A 16,076-nucleotide genomic window follows, 5' to 3' on the forward strand; every position below is an offset into this window, starting at 1 on the left:
CGACTTCTTTCTTCAGGCTCTGTGAGGGGATGGACGGCGTGGCTCCGGGAACAAGCAGCTAGGCGCACCAAGTGATCGAACCCTCTGCAGCTAATGGTGTGCAGTAGCCGAGAAGCAGAAGCCTTGAAACTCACAGAAGTAGGTCCTGCTTCTCTCCCCTCACTCCCACGCTGCAGGGAGCCTGTAGCCAGCAGGTCTCCCTGAAAATAAAAAACCTAACAAAAGTATTTTCTAGAGAAACTCAGTAGAGCTCCCCTAGTGTGTGACCCATCACTCCTGGGCACAAAGTCTAACTGAGGTCTGGAGGAGAGGCATAGAGGGAGGAGCCAGTTCACACCCAGTCTTAAGTCTTTTAGTGTGCCTAAGTTCCTGCGGATCCCGTCTATACCCCATGGTCCTTTTGGAGTCCCCAGCATCCTCTAGGACGTAAGAGAAAATGCGCTATGGCGCGTATTTTACCCAGAAACGGCTACCTGGGACTATGCGAGTGAAACTATTCATTCAATTTACTATTTATTAAAAAGAGATCCATCTTGGAGGTAAGCCATTGTTACACAAACATAAAAGGTAGCCACAAACATAATTGTAGCACTAATACTCTGACCACGCACAATGGGTAACACAGGAATTTGGCGACTTAAAAAAAAAAAGAAAGAATAAAACTACAGTATAGCCCACTGATAATAAGAATTTACTTACCGATAATTCTATTTCTCGTAGTCCGTAGTGGATGCTGGGGACTCCGTCAGGACCATGGGGTTTAGCGGCTCCGCAGGAGACAGGGCACAATAATAAAAGCTTTAGGATCAGGTGGTGTGCACTGGCTCCTCCCCCCATGACCCTCCTCCAAGCCTCAGTTAGGATACTGTGCCCGGACGAGCGTGCATAATAAGGAAGGATATTGAATCCCGGGTAAGACTCATACCAGCCACACCAATCACACCGTACAACCTGTAATCTGAACCCAGTTAACAGTATGATAACAACGAAGGAGCCTCTGAAAAGATGGCTCACAACAAGAATAACCCGATTTTTGTAACAATAACTATGTACAAGTATTGCAGACAATCCGCACTTGGGATGGGCGCCCAGCATCCACTACGGACTACGAGAAATAGAATTATCGGTAAGTAAATTCTTATTTTCTCTAACGTCCTAAGTGGATGCTGGGGACTCCGTCAGGACCATGGGGATTATACCAAAGCTCCCAAACGGGCGGGAGAGTGCGGATGACTCTGCAGCACCGAATGAGAGAACTCCAGGTCCTCCTCAGTCAGGGTGTGCCCCTGACCAAGTAGCAGCTCGGCAAAGTTGTAAAGCCGAGACCCCTCGGGCAGCCGCCCAAGATGAGCCCACTTCCTTGTGGAATGGGCTTTTACTGATTTTGGCTGTGGCAAGCCTGCCACAGAATGTGCAAGCTGAATTGTACTACAAATCCAGCGAGCAATCGTCTGCTTAGAAGCAGGAACACCCATCTTGTTGGGTGCATACAGGCTAAACAGCGAGTCAGATTTTCTGACTCCAGTCGTCCTGGAAACATATATTTTCAGGGCCCTGACAACGTCAAGTAACTTGGAGTCCTCCAAGTCCCTAGTAGCCGCAGGTACCACAATAGGTTGGTTCATGTGAAAAACAGAAAACACCTTAAGGAGAAATTGAGGACGAGTCCTCAATTCTGCCCTGTCAGAATGAAAAATTAAGTAAGGGCTTTTATATGATAAAGCCGCCCATTCTGACACACGCCTGGCTGAAGCCAGGGCTAATAGAATCTTCACCTTCCATGTGAAATATTTTAATTCCACAGTGGTGAGTGGATCAAACCAATGTGACTTTAGGAAACTCAAAACAACATTGAGATCCCAAGGTGCCACTGGGGGCACAAAAGGAGGCTGTATATGCAGTACCCCTTTTACAAACGTCTGAACTTCAGGCACTGAAGCCAGTTCTTTCTGGAAGAAATTTGACAGGGTCGAAATTTGAACCTTAATGGACCCTAATTTTAGGCCCATAGACAGTCCTGTTTTCAGGAAATGTAGGAAAACGACCCAGTTGGAATTCCTCTGTAGGGACCTTCTTGGCCTCACACCACGCAACATATTTTCGCCAAATGCGGTGAAAATGTTTTGCGGTTACATCCTTCCTGGCTTCGACCAGGGTAGGGATGACTTCATCTGGAATGCCCTTTCAGGATCCGGCGTTCAACTGCCATGCCGTCAAACGCCGCCGCGGTAAGTCTTGGAACAGACAAGGCCCCTGCTGGAGCAGGTCCTTTCTTAAGGTAGAGGCCACGGTTCTTCCGTGAGCATCTCTTGAAGTTCCGGGTACCAAGTCCTTCTTGACCCATCCGGAACCACGAGTATCGTTCTTACTCATCTCCTTCTTATGATTCTCAGTACTTTTGGTATGAGATGCATAGGAGGGAACACATACCCTGACTGGTACACCCACAGTGTTACCAGAGCGTCCACCGCTATTGCCTGAGGGTCCCTTGACCTGGCGCAATATTTGTCTAGTTTTTTGTTCAGGCGGGACGCCATCATGTCCACCTTTGGTTTTTCCCAACGGTTTACAATCATGTGGAAGACTTCCCGCTGAAGTCCCCACTCTCCCGGGTGGAGGTTATGCCTGCTGAGGAAGTTTGCTTCCCAGTTTTCCACTCCCGGAATTAACACTGCTGAGAGTGTTATCACATGATTTTTCGCCCAGCGAAGAATCCTTGCAGTTTCTGCCATTTCCCTCCTGCTTCATGTGCCGCCCTGTCTGTTTACGTGGGCGACTGCCGTGATGTTGTCCCACTGGATCAATACCGGCTGACCTTGAAGCAGAGGTCTTGCTAAGCTTAGAGCCTTGTAAATTGCCCTTAGCTCCAGTATATTTATGTGGAGAGAAGTCTCCAGACTTGATCACACTCCCTGGAAATTTTTTTCTTGTGTGACTGCTCCCCAGCCACTCAGGCTGGCATCCGTGGTCACCAGGACCCAGTCCTGAATGTCGAATCTGCGGCCCTTTCATAGATGAGCACTCTGCAGCCACCGCAGAAGAAAACACCCTTGTCCTTGGAGACAGGGTTATCCGCTGATGAATCTGAAGATGCGATCCGGACCATTTTCCCAGCAGATTCCACTGAAAGGTTCTTGCGTGAAATCTACCGAATGGGATCGCTTTGTAAGAAACCACCATTTTTCACAGGACCCTTGTGCAATGATGCACTGATACTTTTCCTGGTTTTAGGAGGTTCCTGACTAGCTCGGATAACTCCCTGGTCTTCTTCTCCGGGAGAAAACATCCTTTTCTGGACTGTGTCCAGAATCATTCCTAGGAACATTAGACGTGTCGTCGGAAAAAGCTGCGATTTTGGAATATTTAGAATCCACTCGTGCTGTCGTAGAACTACTTGAGATAGTGCTACTCCGACCGCCAACTGTTCTCTGGACCTTGCCCTTATCAAGAAAGCGTCCATATTTCTTTTAGGAAGAATCATCATTTCGGCCATTACCATGGTAAAGACCCGGGGTGCCGTGGACAATCCAAACGGCAGCGTCTGAACTGATAGTGACAGTTCTGTACCACGAACCTGAGATACCCTTGGTGAGAAGGGCAAAATTTGGACATGTAGGTAAGCGTCCCTGATATCCAGTGACACCATATCGTCCTGGTTCGCTATCACTGCTCTGAGTGACTCCATCTTGATTTGAACCCTTGTATGTAATTGTTCAAATCTTTTAGATTTCACCGAGCCGTTTGGCTTCAGTACCACAATATAGTGTGGAATAATACCCCTTCCCTTGTTGTAGGAGGGGTACTTTGATTATCACCTGCTGGGAATACAGCCTGTGAAATTTTTTCCAATACTGCCTCCCTGTCGGAGGGAGACGTTGGTAAAGCAGACTTCAGGAACTTGTGAGGGGAAGACGTCTCGAATTTCCAATGTACACCTGGGATACTACGTGTAGGATCCAGGAGTCCACTTGCGAGTGAGCCCACTGCGTGCTGAAACTCTTGAGATGACCCCCCACCGCACCTGAGTCCGCTTGTATGGCCCCAGCGTCATGCTGCGGACTTGGCAGAAGCTGTGGAGGACTTCTGTTCCTGGGAATGGGCTGCCTGCTGCAGTCTTCTTCCCTTTCCTCTAACCCTGGGCAGATATGACTGGCCTTTTGCCCGCCTGCCTTTATGGGTACGAAAGGACTGAGACTGAAAAGACTGTGTCCTTTTCTGCTGAGATGTGACTTGGGGTAACAAAAGTGGATTTTCCAGCTGTTGCCATGGCCACCAGGTCCGATGGACCGCCCCTTTATACGGCAATACTTCCATGTGCCGTCTGGAATCTGCATCACCTGACCACTGTCGTGTCTATAAACATCGTCTGGCAGATATGGACATCACATCTACTCTTGATGCCAGAATGCAAATATCCCTCTGCGCATCTCGCATATATAGAAATGCATCCTTAAAATGCTCTATAGTCAATAAAATATTGTTCCTGTCAAGGGTATCAATATTTTCAGTCAGGAAATCCGACCAAGCCCCCCCAGCGCTGCACATCCAGGCTGAGGCGATTGCTGGTCGTAGTATAACACCAGTATGTGTGTATATACTTTTTAGGATATTTTTCAGCTTCCGATCAGCTGGCTCTTTGAGGGCGGCCGTATCTGGAGACGGTAACGCCACTTGTTTTTATAAGCGTGTGAGCGCCTTATCCACCCTAAGGTGTGTTTCCCAACTCGCCCTCACTTCTGGCGGGAAAGGGTATACCTCCAATAATTTTCTATCGGAGGAAACCCACGTATCATCACACACTTTAATTTATCTGATTCAGGAAAAACTACAAGTAGATTATTCCCACCCTACATAATACCCTTATTTGTGGTACTTGTAGTATCAGAAATATGTAACACCTCCTTCATTGCCCTTAACATGTAACGTGTGGCCCTAAAGGAAAATACGTTTGTTTCTTCACCGTCGACACTGAAGTCAGTGTCCGTGTCTGTGTCTGTATCGACCAACTGAGGTAAATGGGCGTTTTTACAAGCCCCTGACGGTGTCTGAGACGCCTGGACAGGTACTAATTTGTTTGCCGGCCGTCTCATGTCGTCAACCGACCTTGCATCGTGTTGACATTATCACGTAATTCCTAAATAAGCCATCCATTCCGGTGTCGACTCCCTAGAGAGTGACATCACCAATACAGGCAATTTGCTCCGCCTCCTCACCAACATCGTCCTCCTACATGTCGACACACAGCACACACACAGGGAATGCTCTGATAGAGGACAGGACCCCACTAGCCCTTTGGGGAGACAGAGGGAGAGTTTGCCAGCACACACCAAAAACGCCTATAATTATACAGGGACAACCCCTTATACAAGTGTTTTCCCTTATAGCATTTTCACATATGTAATCATATCGCCAAATAAGTGCCCCCCCTCTCTGTTTTAACCCTGTTTCTGTAGTGCAGTGCAGGGGAGAGCCTGGGAGCCTTCCTCACAGCAGAGCTGAGCAGGAAAATGGCGCCGTGTGCTGAGGAGAATAGGCCCCGCCCCCTAAAACGGCGGGCTCTTCTCCCGGAGTTTGTGAGATCTGGCAGGGGTTAAATACATCCATATAGCCTCAAGGGCTATATGTGATGTATTTTAGCCATAAAAAAGGTATAATACATTGCTGCCCAGGGCGCCCCCCCCAGCGCCCTGCACCCTCAGTGACCGCTGGTATGAAGTGTGCTGACAACAATGGCGCACAGCTGCAGTGCTGTGCGCTACCTTATGAAGACTGAAAGTCTTCTGCCGCCTGTTTCTGGACCTCTGGACCTCTTCAACTTCGGCATCTGCAAGGGGGGTCGGCGGCACGGCTCCGGGACGAACCCCAGGGTGAGACCTGTGTTCCGACTCCCTCTGGAGCTAATGGTGTCCAGTAGCCTAAGAAGCAAATCCATCCTGCACGCAGGTGAGTTTACTTCTCTCCCCTAAGTCCCTCGATGCAGTGAGCCTGTTGCCAGCAGGACTCACTGAAAATAAAAAACCTAACTTAAACTTTTATTCTAAGCAGCTCAGGAGAGCCACCTAGATTGCACCCTTCTCGGCCGGGCACAAAAATCTAACTGAGGCTTGGAGGAGGGTCATGGGGGGAGGAGCCAGTGCACACCACCTGATCCTAAAGCTTTTATTATTGTGCCCTGTCTCCTGCGGAGCCGCTAAACCCCATGGTCCTGACGGAGTCCCCAGCATCCACTTAGGACGTTAGAGAAAATGGGGCGACAAGTAACAGTGATTGCAAAAATGCGCTATGGCGCGTATTTTACCCAGAAACGGCTACCTGGGACTCACGTTTAGAAGATGAGCAGGTCCCACAGGACATGCTCATCTGGATCTGTGTTGGATCGCGCTAGCCAGTCAGCGGCACACAGGTGGTGACTGGCTGTTTCCTCAGCCAATCACCTCCTGTAGTCTCCAGCCAATCGCAGCCTGCGATGTCTCCCGCCAGTCCAGCACCATCACATTAATTTGTGCTGCAGCACTGGCAGACTTGCCCCACTAACCCGGCACAGCTCCACCTCCTTCCCGCTACACGCTGACCCTGGGCTCTGCTGCCAGAACATGAATCTGTGCTGCAGCACTGGCAGACTAGACCAGCTCACCCGGCACAGCTCCACCTCCTTCCCGCTACACGCTGACCCTGGGCTCCGCCGTCAGCACATGAATCTGTGCTGCAGCGCTGGCAGACTGGCCCCGCTCACCCGGCACAGCTCCACCTCCTTCCCACTACACACTGACCCTGGGCTTCGCCGCCAGCACCAAGAGACTGGCCCCGCTCACCCGGCACAGCGCCTTTCTCCGCAACGGTGAGTACCGCTTTGCATTTGCCCTGTGCCCTCAGCCCGGTGTCCCATTCCCCCCCACAACGGCATGTGTTCCCGGGCTGCAGCAGGCTGTGTGTGTGTGGGCTTGCTGTAGGGGGTTCCTGCGAAGCTGTCTGGGGGGAGGGGGACGACTGGAGGTCAGAGTGATTACGGCAACGTGTCTCAGTGCTCTACCTGGTGCAATGTGTCTCGGTGCTCTACCTGGCGCAATGCGTCTCGGCACACTACCTGGCGCAATGCGTCTCGGCGCTCTACCTGGCGCAATGCGTCTCGGCGCTCTACCTGGCGCAATGCGTCTCGGCGCTCTACCTGGCGCAATGCGTCTCGGCGCTCTACCTGGCGCAATGTCTTGGCGTTCTACCTGGTGCAATGTGTATAATGTGCTCTGCCTGGTGCAAAGTGTAGAACGTGCTCTATGTGGCACAGTGTGTATAGGAGGTTCTACCTGGTGCAGTGTGTATAAGCTGCACTACTGTGTGGTGTAATGTTAATTGCCACTATTATGTAGCCATGCCCCTAAATTTGATGCGCACTGTCCATGCTTTGTCATGCACCAATTCACTTACTTTCTTTCTTAGGGTGCCATAATGTCTAGTTATAGCTCTGGTGCAGTGGCCTGTATGCTACAGAGCCCAGCACCCCCCTCCTTCCCCTTTCTACACTTTATAGTGTCCAAATCAAGTCTGTGTTTTATATTTGAATAATTAATAAGAGTAATAAAAAAACCTTCATTCCGATGGAGCCCAGAAAAGGAAAGGTAGGACCCAAATTTTTAAAAGTGAGGGGTCCTTGGGACCCACTTTTTTTTTGGACTCAGCGCGATCACTGAAGTAGTTTGGCATATTATCAGTTGTAGGTCTAGGAGACAGTTTACATCTCCAATTAATAGATAGAAGTAATTCATTATGATACATAAAATATAACTGCTTCCAACACTGACTGACGATCATCATTAGTCACAACTGAATAACACCAATGTTAATACAGCGTAGCTCAGGCCTGGCCAACCTGTGGCTCTCCAGCGGTTATAAAACTACAAATCCCAGCATGCCTTGCCACAGTTTTGCTTTTGGGGGAAGGCTAAAACTGTAGCAGACAATGCTGGGATGTGTAGATTAACAACAGCTGGGAGAGACACACGTTGGACAGGCCTGGAGTAGCTGATCACACTACCAAGCTTATTTCGTTTGTGTATCGAAAATATACAGAAATCTATAAGTTACGATCATCACACAGAATCTAACTGTATTAGGTAATAATCAACTCTCCACTTACCTCAAAATACATGTCTGGAAAGAAGGGAAAGTCGTGCAGCTTCCGTTCCTCTTCTCCCCAGCTTTCATACAAGTACGTGTTCCTGACAAACACCTTTTCCTTAATACGGGGGTTTAGGTGCAAAGCTATGTTCTTGGAGCCACTAGGCTTTAGGTCAATGGCAAAGCTATGAACAAAAAAGCATCACAATCATTGCAAAAAGTGCAGGATTTTTCAAGAGCTAAAAAAAACATACGTATACAGGTTACTTAGTAAGTTACCAAGGGAGCAAAACATGTACCTTTTAGCATTTTTGTTAATTTCACCCTTTACAGCCAATGTTCTCCCAGGGCTCAGTGCATTGGGGAGGCTTCCTGTGTAAGGAACTTCCTAAAGAGGGGGGAAATCAGCATCTGTAATACAGCTAGCAACACAGATGGTTCACACACACACACACGTATTATATACAGTACATATTACAATACAGATTTGTAGAAAAGAGGGCACTCATCGATGTTTCATTTGCAACAGGTGTTGTTGTTTATCGATTACATACCAACATGGGACCGAAACGTCTGCAATTGTAAATACACCGTTCGTGTGTAACCAATAGATAACAACACTTTTTGTAAATGGAACATTAATGAGAGTGCTCTCTTTTCTACAAATTATATAAGTGCAGTTTTACACTAAGGAAGCACCTCAGCATGTATTTGATGGTCACGCGAGTACAGACTTCAATATACTATGTGTGGGGTAATATGGGTCCAAGCGACCAGCAGTGTTTGAATAATTTAATAATATGTATTTAGAAGGAAAAAAAAAAAAAAAAAAAAAGGAGGTGGCACAATCAAACTACATAAATTGTGCACAGCTGGCTCCTCCCCCTTCACGCCCCCAATCCCTCAGTTTGAAAAATTTTAAGGAGAGGGAACATGAAAACTAAGGGCCTATGGAGATTAACCAACTGTAGCAACAAGTCAAACAGTAAACAAGAATCATTAAACAAATAATTCAAACTGTTTGAAATAAATGTAACAAGAACACTGCAGGTTGACAACACTGAGGTGGACGTCCAGTGTCCCAGAGTGGATTCAGAGAAATGGATTTATCGGTAAGTACCAAAATCCTCTTTTCTCTTTCATCCACTAGGGGACACTGAAACTCTTCAGTCAGCTGGGGACGTCCCAAATATACTGCCATGGCCGGGAGTGCAGTCCGAAGTCTGCAGAACCAAACGTCCAAACCTTGTCTCCCTAGATGCAAACGTATCAAACTTGTAGAATCGAGTGAATGTGTGTGCTGATGACCACGTTGCAGTTCTACAAAGTTGGGTAGTGGAGGCTAATCTAGCCGCCACCCATGAAGCACCCACTGATCTTGTGGTATGAGCACCTACTCGAAATGGGACCCTCTTACCACTAGAGATATAAGCCTGTTTGATGGTAATTCATATCCATATGGCTAGTCTGCTTCGAAGCTGGCCAACCCTTCTTTGGCCCATTATACAGAACAAACAATGCGTCAGACCTTCTAATAGAGGTCGTAGCCTGTACATAAATCCTTAAGGCTCTGACCACATCCAAAGAAAATTCCCCTTCCGCAAAACCCTGAAAGAAGGGGACCACAAATGGCTGGTTAATGTGGAGACCAGAAACCACCTTTTGGAGGAACTCCACTTTTGTACAAAACTTTGCCCTGTCCTCATGAAAATCGAGGAAGGGACCTTCACATGACAGAGCTCCCCACTCTGACACCCTTCTTGCTGATGCTAAAGCTAAGAGCAGGGTAACTTTTCAGGATATGTATTTAAGATCTGCCCTTTTCCAAAACACAGACGATTTAAAAAACTAGAGCACTAAATTTAGATCCCACGGGGCCGTGGGAGGACGAAAAGGTGGTTCTATCCTCAGCCCACCTTGTAAAAACTATGTGGACCTCCTGTAAGGATGCTAGTTGTTGAAAAAGAATAGAGGGGGCCGAGACTTGTACCTTCAAGGATCCCAATCTCAAACCTCCATCCAAAGCATCTTGCAGAAAACTCAAAAGTCTATTGGGGCAGAACTCTCTGGGATTCCAACCCTCAGACTGACACCAGTCTATGTACTTTTTCCATATTCTATAGTAATGTGCCGCAGTAACTGGCTTTCTTGCAGCTAACATGGTGGGGATAGCCGATTTCGGAATACCCCTTCCTCTTAGAATCCTGGTCTCAAGAACCATGCCATCAAACATAGACTTATTCAGGTCTGGGTGAAGGAATGGGCCTTGCGACAAGAGGTCCTCCTTCTGAGGCAGCCTCCAAGAATCCTCCGCCAGGAGACCCCTCAGGTCTGAGTACCAACTTCTGCAAGGCCAGTCTGGTACTATTAGAATCACCCACGCTCTTTCGTTTTTCACCTTCTTTAACACTCTCAGTAAAAAGGGGAAATGGCGGGAAGATGTACACCAGATAATATAACCAGGGAATCACCAGCACGTCCACCACCTGTGCTGCTGGATTCTGCGTCCTGGCTACATACTGCGGTAACTGATGGTTGTTTCAAGAGACTATATGGTCTATCTGCGGCAGACACCACCGTCGTACTACTGCTTCGAAAACCTGTGAGTGTAGACACCACTCCCCTGGATGCATAGCTTGGCGACTGCGATAGTCCGCTTCCCAATTTTCCACTCCTGGAATGAAGACTGCTGAAAGGATTATGTTGAGCTTTTCTGTCCAAGACAGGATCCTTGTGGTCTCCCTTAAAGCCATGCGACTCTTTGTTCCTTCCTGATGATTTATGTAGGCCGTTGCAGTCACATTGTCCAACTGTACTCTCACATGTTGAGACCTCACTAGGTCTTCCGCCAGAAGAAGTGCATTGTAAATGCCTCTTCGTTCCAGAATATTTATTGGAAGACTGCTATCCTGCGGTGATCATCTTCCTTGAAATTGATGGTTTCCAGTACTGCTCCCCATTCTCTGAGACTGGCATCTGATGTCAGAATCTTCTAATCCCAGATTCCAAACCTCTTTCCTGCTGCTAGATTTTTGTGGACCGACCATCAAATCAACGAGGTCCTGGCCTGGGGCGACCTGCGAATCCTTCGGTGGAGAAGCCAATGCAGGTCTGAAGTGAAGCCTGCCATATTGGATCGCTTCGTAAGATGTCACCATCTTTCCAAGAAGCTTTACACAGAGATGCAGAGAGACCGTCTGGTTCTGTAGGACCTAACGTACCATTTCTCTGATGTCTCGAATCTTGTCCTCTGGGAGAATCACTTTCTGATGTATCCTATCTAAAATGAGACCCAGGAATTGAATCCTCTGCGTTGGTTGTCGAATCAGAAAGTGATGAGTGGTCTGAGCAGCTCGGATCAACTGGTCTTGATAGGGAGCTTTGATCAGAAGGTCGTCCAGATATGGGATTATTGTTACCCCGAACGATCTCAATCTCGCGACCATGACAGCCATGATCTTTGTGAAGATTCTCAGGGCTGAGGATAGACCGAATGGTAGGGCTCTGAATTGGTAATGATTCTTGGCCACTGCAAACCTTAAATAGGGTTGGTGTGGGATCCAAATTGAAACATGAAGGTACACATCCTTTATGTCCATGGACACCATGAACTCATCCTGTTCCAGTCCAGCAATAACAGACTATATTGACTCCATCTTGAGCCTGTTAACAATCAGGAACTTTAAATTGAGGATTGGCCTGACAGACCTATCCGGTTTTGGCACTACAAAAAGATTTGAATAAAATCCCATTCCTCTTTGAGAAGTCGGGACAGGAACAATTACTTCCGTCTGAATTAACTTTTGAATCGCCAAATCTAATGCCCTTGCTTTCTGAGGACACGAGGAAGTCCTGTTGTAAAGAACTGACTGTGAGGGCAGTTTAAAAAATCTATTTTTTTATCCCTGGCAGATAATATTGTTGATCCAGACTTCTGGTGAGGTTTCGGCCCAGGTGTCCCAAAACCTTTCCATCCGTGCGCCCACCATAAGAGACCCAAGTTAAGCTGGGAGACCATCATGCCACGGTCTTGTCAACAGGTTTAGGGTCCTGTTTTCTGGTTCTGTTCTGGCAACGGCCACTGCCTCTGTCTGTACGAGCCAGACCGCCAAAACTTCTTCCTCTAGCTCAAACGGATTGAGACCTAAATGAATTGAATACCGGACCAGAATAATTTCTATTGACCAGTGGAGTGGTTCTAGAATACGAGATAGGTAGAAAAGTAGTTTTCCCCACTGTTGCTTGTGAAATCCACTTGTCTAATTCCGGACCAAATAAAGTCTCCCCTACAAAGGGGATCGCCTCCACTGCCTTCTTGGGATCAAAATCGACTTGCCATTCTCTGAGCCACAGAATCCTTCTGGCCTATATAGTTGAAGCCAAGATGCATGATGCTATTCTGCTAGCATCCCTTGTGGCCTGGCAAATGTATGTAGCCGACTAACGGATATGTTCCGCTAGTCTAAATATTTCCTCTTGGCTGTTATCCTCTGCTACATTCTGAACAATTTGACCAGTCCATGCTACAATAGCCTTGTTCACCCAACCACTAATAATTGTAGGTCTGTGTGATGCTTCAGCAGCCACAAAGATAGATTTAAATGCTGTATCTAACTTCCGATCTGACACATCCTTTAGTGTAGTCATGTTCGGTATCGGCAAGATTGTCTTTTTTGACAGTTTAGCCAGGGACACGTCCACTATCGGCGGAACCTCCCATTTGGACCCGACACCCTTGGGTAATTTATTTTCTTTTTTCGGAATTTGGAAGCGTTTATCAGGCTGCTTCCATGCTTCTCCCATTTGATCCTGGAGAGTCTGAGGAATTGGAAAAAACGCTGTTTGTGGTTTCTGAGACTCAAAAACACAAATCAAAAACCTCAGGTTCTTTAACTACTTCTTCTTCCTTGAAATTAAGGACCTGTTTTACCTCCTCAATAAGAAAAACTAATCCTTTGACTTCAGCATCCTCTTCCTGAGGACTGACATCCATGATTTGGTCCACTGACTCTCCCTCCTCCTCATCCTCTATGAGACCTTCCGCCTCCCCCGACTCTTCCCGCAGTAAGAGGGAGGGGTCTCTTTACCGCTTTACGCACATTGTTTTAGACTTGTGTGGGTGGAGTAATTCTAATTAGGAATTCTTCCATAGTTTTGGAAAAACCTGCATCCCATTCTAAATGTTGCTTGCGGGATTCCGCCATTTCCTTAGAAATATCTGCCAGTGCATTTTCCCATGACCCAGACTGCTCCCAGGATGAACGTCAGTTTCCAAACATGTGTCGCAGACCCCGGAGCTGCTAACATTAGTGCTCTATTTACCACATTTTGAGCATACATAGCATGTTTTTGTGGTCTTGGTTGGCGCTTTTGACATGTTAAAACCTACACACACCACTCCTCAGTGCTTTCACCCTATTAGAACAGGAAGAGAAAGGGCAGAGGTTCCCAAACTGTGTGCCGTGGCTCCTTGGGGTGCCTCGGGACACTTGCAGGGGTGCCCTGGGTTGGTGGTCCAGGACCAATTCAAATTATTCATGGTCAATATAATAGGCAAAACCAGTGCTGGTGGCTGCCAGTCATAAAATATGTGGCCAAACAGAAGCAAATCTGGTCCCTCACCACACAACTGACCTTAAGGATGACATATAAACGCGATCTACTTCATGTAATATTTCTTTCTAAATTTCTCAATAAGAAATTTTTGGCCTAGGGGTGCCGTGGAAAAAAATTCTGATATTCTAGGGCGCCGTGATTAAAAAAAAAGTTTGGAAACCACTGCCGTAGGGATATAGGGAGCAAAAAGAACTTGGATTCACACAGCTGGACTTATATTGTTGAAAAAAATAGGATTTTGATACCTACCGGTAAATCCTTTTCTCTTAGTCCGTAGAGGATGCTGGGGTCACATCAAGAACCATGGGGTATAGACGGGATCCGCAGGAGACATGGGCACTTTAAGACTTTCAAAGGGGTGTGAACTGGCTCCTCCCTCTATGCCCCTCCTCCAGACTCCAGTTATAGGAACTGTGCCCAGGAAGACGGACATTTCGAGGAAAAGGATTTATTGTTAAACTAAAGTGAGATACATTCCAGCTCACACCTCAAGCACGCCATACAACATAGCATTTAACATAACTCAAGTCAACGGCATGAACAACGTCAGCAACAGGCTAACTAAAACGTAACAACCTGTGTTAAAAACTTAACAAAAAACTGCAGATACAGTACGTACTGGGACGGGCGTCCAGCATCCTCTACGGACTAAGAGAAAAGGATTTACCGGTAGGTATCAAAATCCTATTTTCTCATACGTCCTAGAGGATGCTGGGGTCACATCAAGAACCATGGGGTTATACCAAAGCTCTAGAACGGGCGGGAGAGTGCGGATGACTCTGCAGCACCGATTGACGAAACATGAGGTCCTCATCAGCCAGGGTATCAAACTTGTAGAACTTCGCAAAGGTGTTTGAACCCGAGCAAGTAGCCGCTCGGCAAAGTTGTAATGCCGAGACCGCCCAGGATGAGCCCACCTTTCTGGTAGAATGGGCCTTAACCGATTTCGGTAACGGCAATCCAGCCGTAGAATAAGCATGCTGAATCGTATGACAGATCCAGCGCGCAATAGTCTGCTTGGAAGCAGGAGCCCCAATTTTGTTGTGAGCATTCAGGACAAACAGAGCCTCAGTTTTCCTAAACTGAGCCGTTCTGGCAACATAAATTTTCAAAGCTCTTACTACGTCGAGAAACTTAGATTCCAGCAAGGCGTCAGTAGCCACTGGCACCACAATAGGTTGGTTCAAGTGGAACGACGAAACCACTTTCGGCAGAAACTGCTGACGAGTCCTCAACTCTGATCTATCTTCATGGAAGATCAAATAAGGGCTTTTGTGAGACAAGGCTGCCAATTCAGACACCCGCCTTGTGGATGCCAAGGCCAACAGCATGACCACTTTCCAAGTGAGGAATTTCAACTCTACCGTCTGTAAAGGTTCAAACCAATGAGATTGAAGGAATTGCAACACCACGTTAAGATCCCACAGTGCCACAGGGGGCACAAAGGGAGGTTGAATGTGCAACACGCCTTTCACGAAAAGTCTGAACTTCTGGGTGGGAGGCCAATTATCTTTGGAAGAAAACCGCTGAAATTTGTACTTTAATTGAGCCCAACTTTAGGCCCGCATCCACACTGACTTGTAGAAAATGGAGAAAGCGTCCTTACTGAAATTCTTCCATAGGAGCCTTCTTGGATTCACACCAAGACACGTATTTCCTCCAAATACGGTGGTAATGTTTTAGACATTACCCCTTTCCTGGCCTGAATAAGAGTGGGGATGACTTCCTTGGGAATACCCTTTCGGGCTAGGATCCGGCGTTCAGCCTCTAAGCCGTCAAACAAAGTTGCGGTAAGTCTTGGAACACGCACGGCCCCTGCTGTAACAGATCCTCCCTCAGAGGAAGAGGCCAGGGATCTCCTATGAGTAATTCCTGAAGATCTGGATACCAAGCCCTCCTTGGCCAGTCTGGAACAATGAGGATCGATTGAACCTTTGTTTTTCTTATGATCTTTATCACTTTTGGAATGAGTGGAAGCGGAGGAAACACGTACACCGACTGAAACACCCACAGTGTCACTAGGGCGTCCACTGCTATTGCTTGAGGGTCTCTCGACCTGGAACAATATCTCTGAAGTTTCTTGTTGAGGTGAGACGCCATCATGTCTATTTGAGGAATTCCTCGAAGACTTGTCAATTCTGCAAAGACCTCTTGATGAAGACACCACTCTCCTGGATGGAGATCGTGTCTGCTGAGGAAGTCTGCTTCCCAGTTGTCCACTCCTGGAATGAAGATCGCTGACAGAGCGCTTGTATGCCTTTCCGCCCAACGGAGAACCTTTGTGGCCTCTGCCACTGCCGCTCTGCACTTTGTTCCGCCCTGGTGGTTTATGTACGCTACTGCTGTTA

The 16,076-nt window shown here is 47.4% G+C and overlaps 1 protein-coding gene across 2 annotated transcripts in view; it reads right to left on the bottom strand.

Moving 5' to 3' along the window:
- LGALS8 (galectin 8) overlaps positions 1-16,076 on the bottom strand; it is a 128,173-nt gene that overhangs the window by 70,417 nt on the left and 41,680 nt on the right. For both annotated transcript variants that reach the window (XM_063917995.1, XM_063917994.1), the window contains exons 8-9: positions 8,412-8,500; positions 8,132-8,297 (exon numbers count right to left, since the gene is read on the bottom strand). In XM_063917995.1, coding sequence (XP_063774065.1) covers positions 8,132-8,297; positions 8,412-8,500 — 255 coding nt within the window. The remainder of the gene's footprint in view (positions 1-8,131; positions 8,298-8,411; positions 8,501-16,076) is intronic.

Source organism: Pseudophryne corroboree, chromosome 4, assembly GCF_028390025.1.
Source record: "Pseudophryne corroboree isolate aPseCor3 chromosome 4, aPseCor3.hap2, whole genome shotgun sequence".
NCBI classification, from domain to species: domain Eukaryota; kingdom Metazoa; phylum Chordata; class Amphibia; order Anura; family Myobatrachidae; genus Pseudophryne; species Pseudophryne corroboree.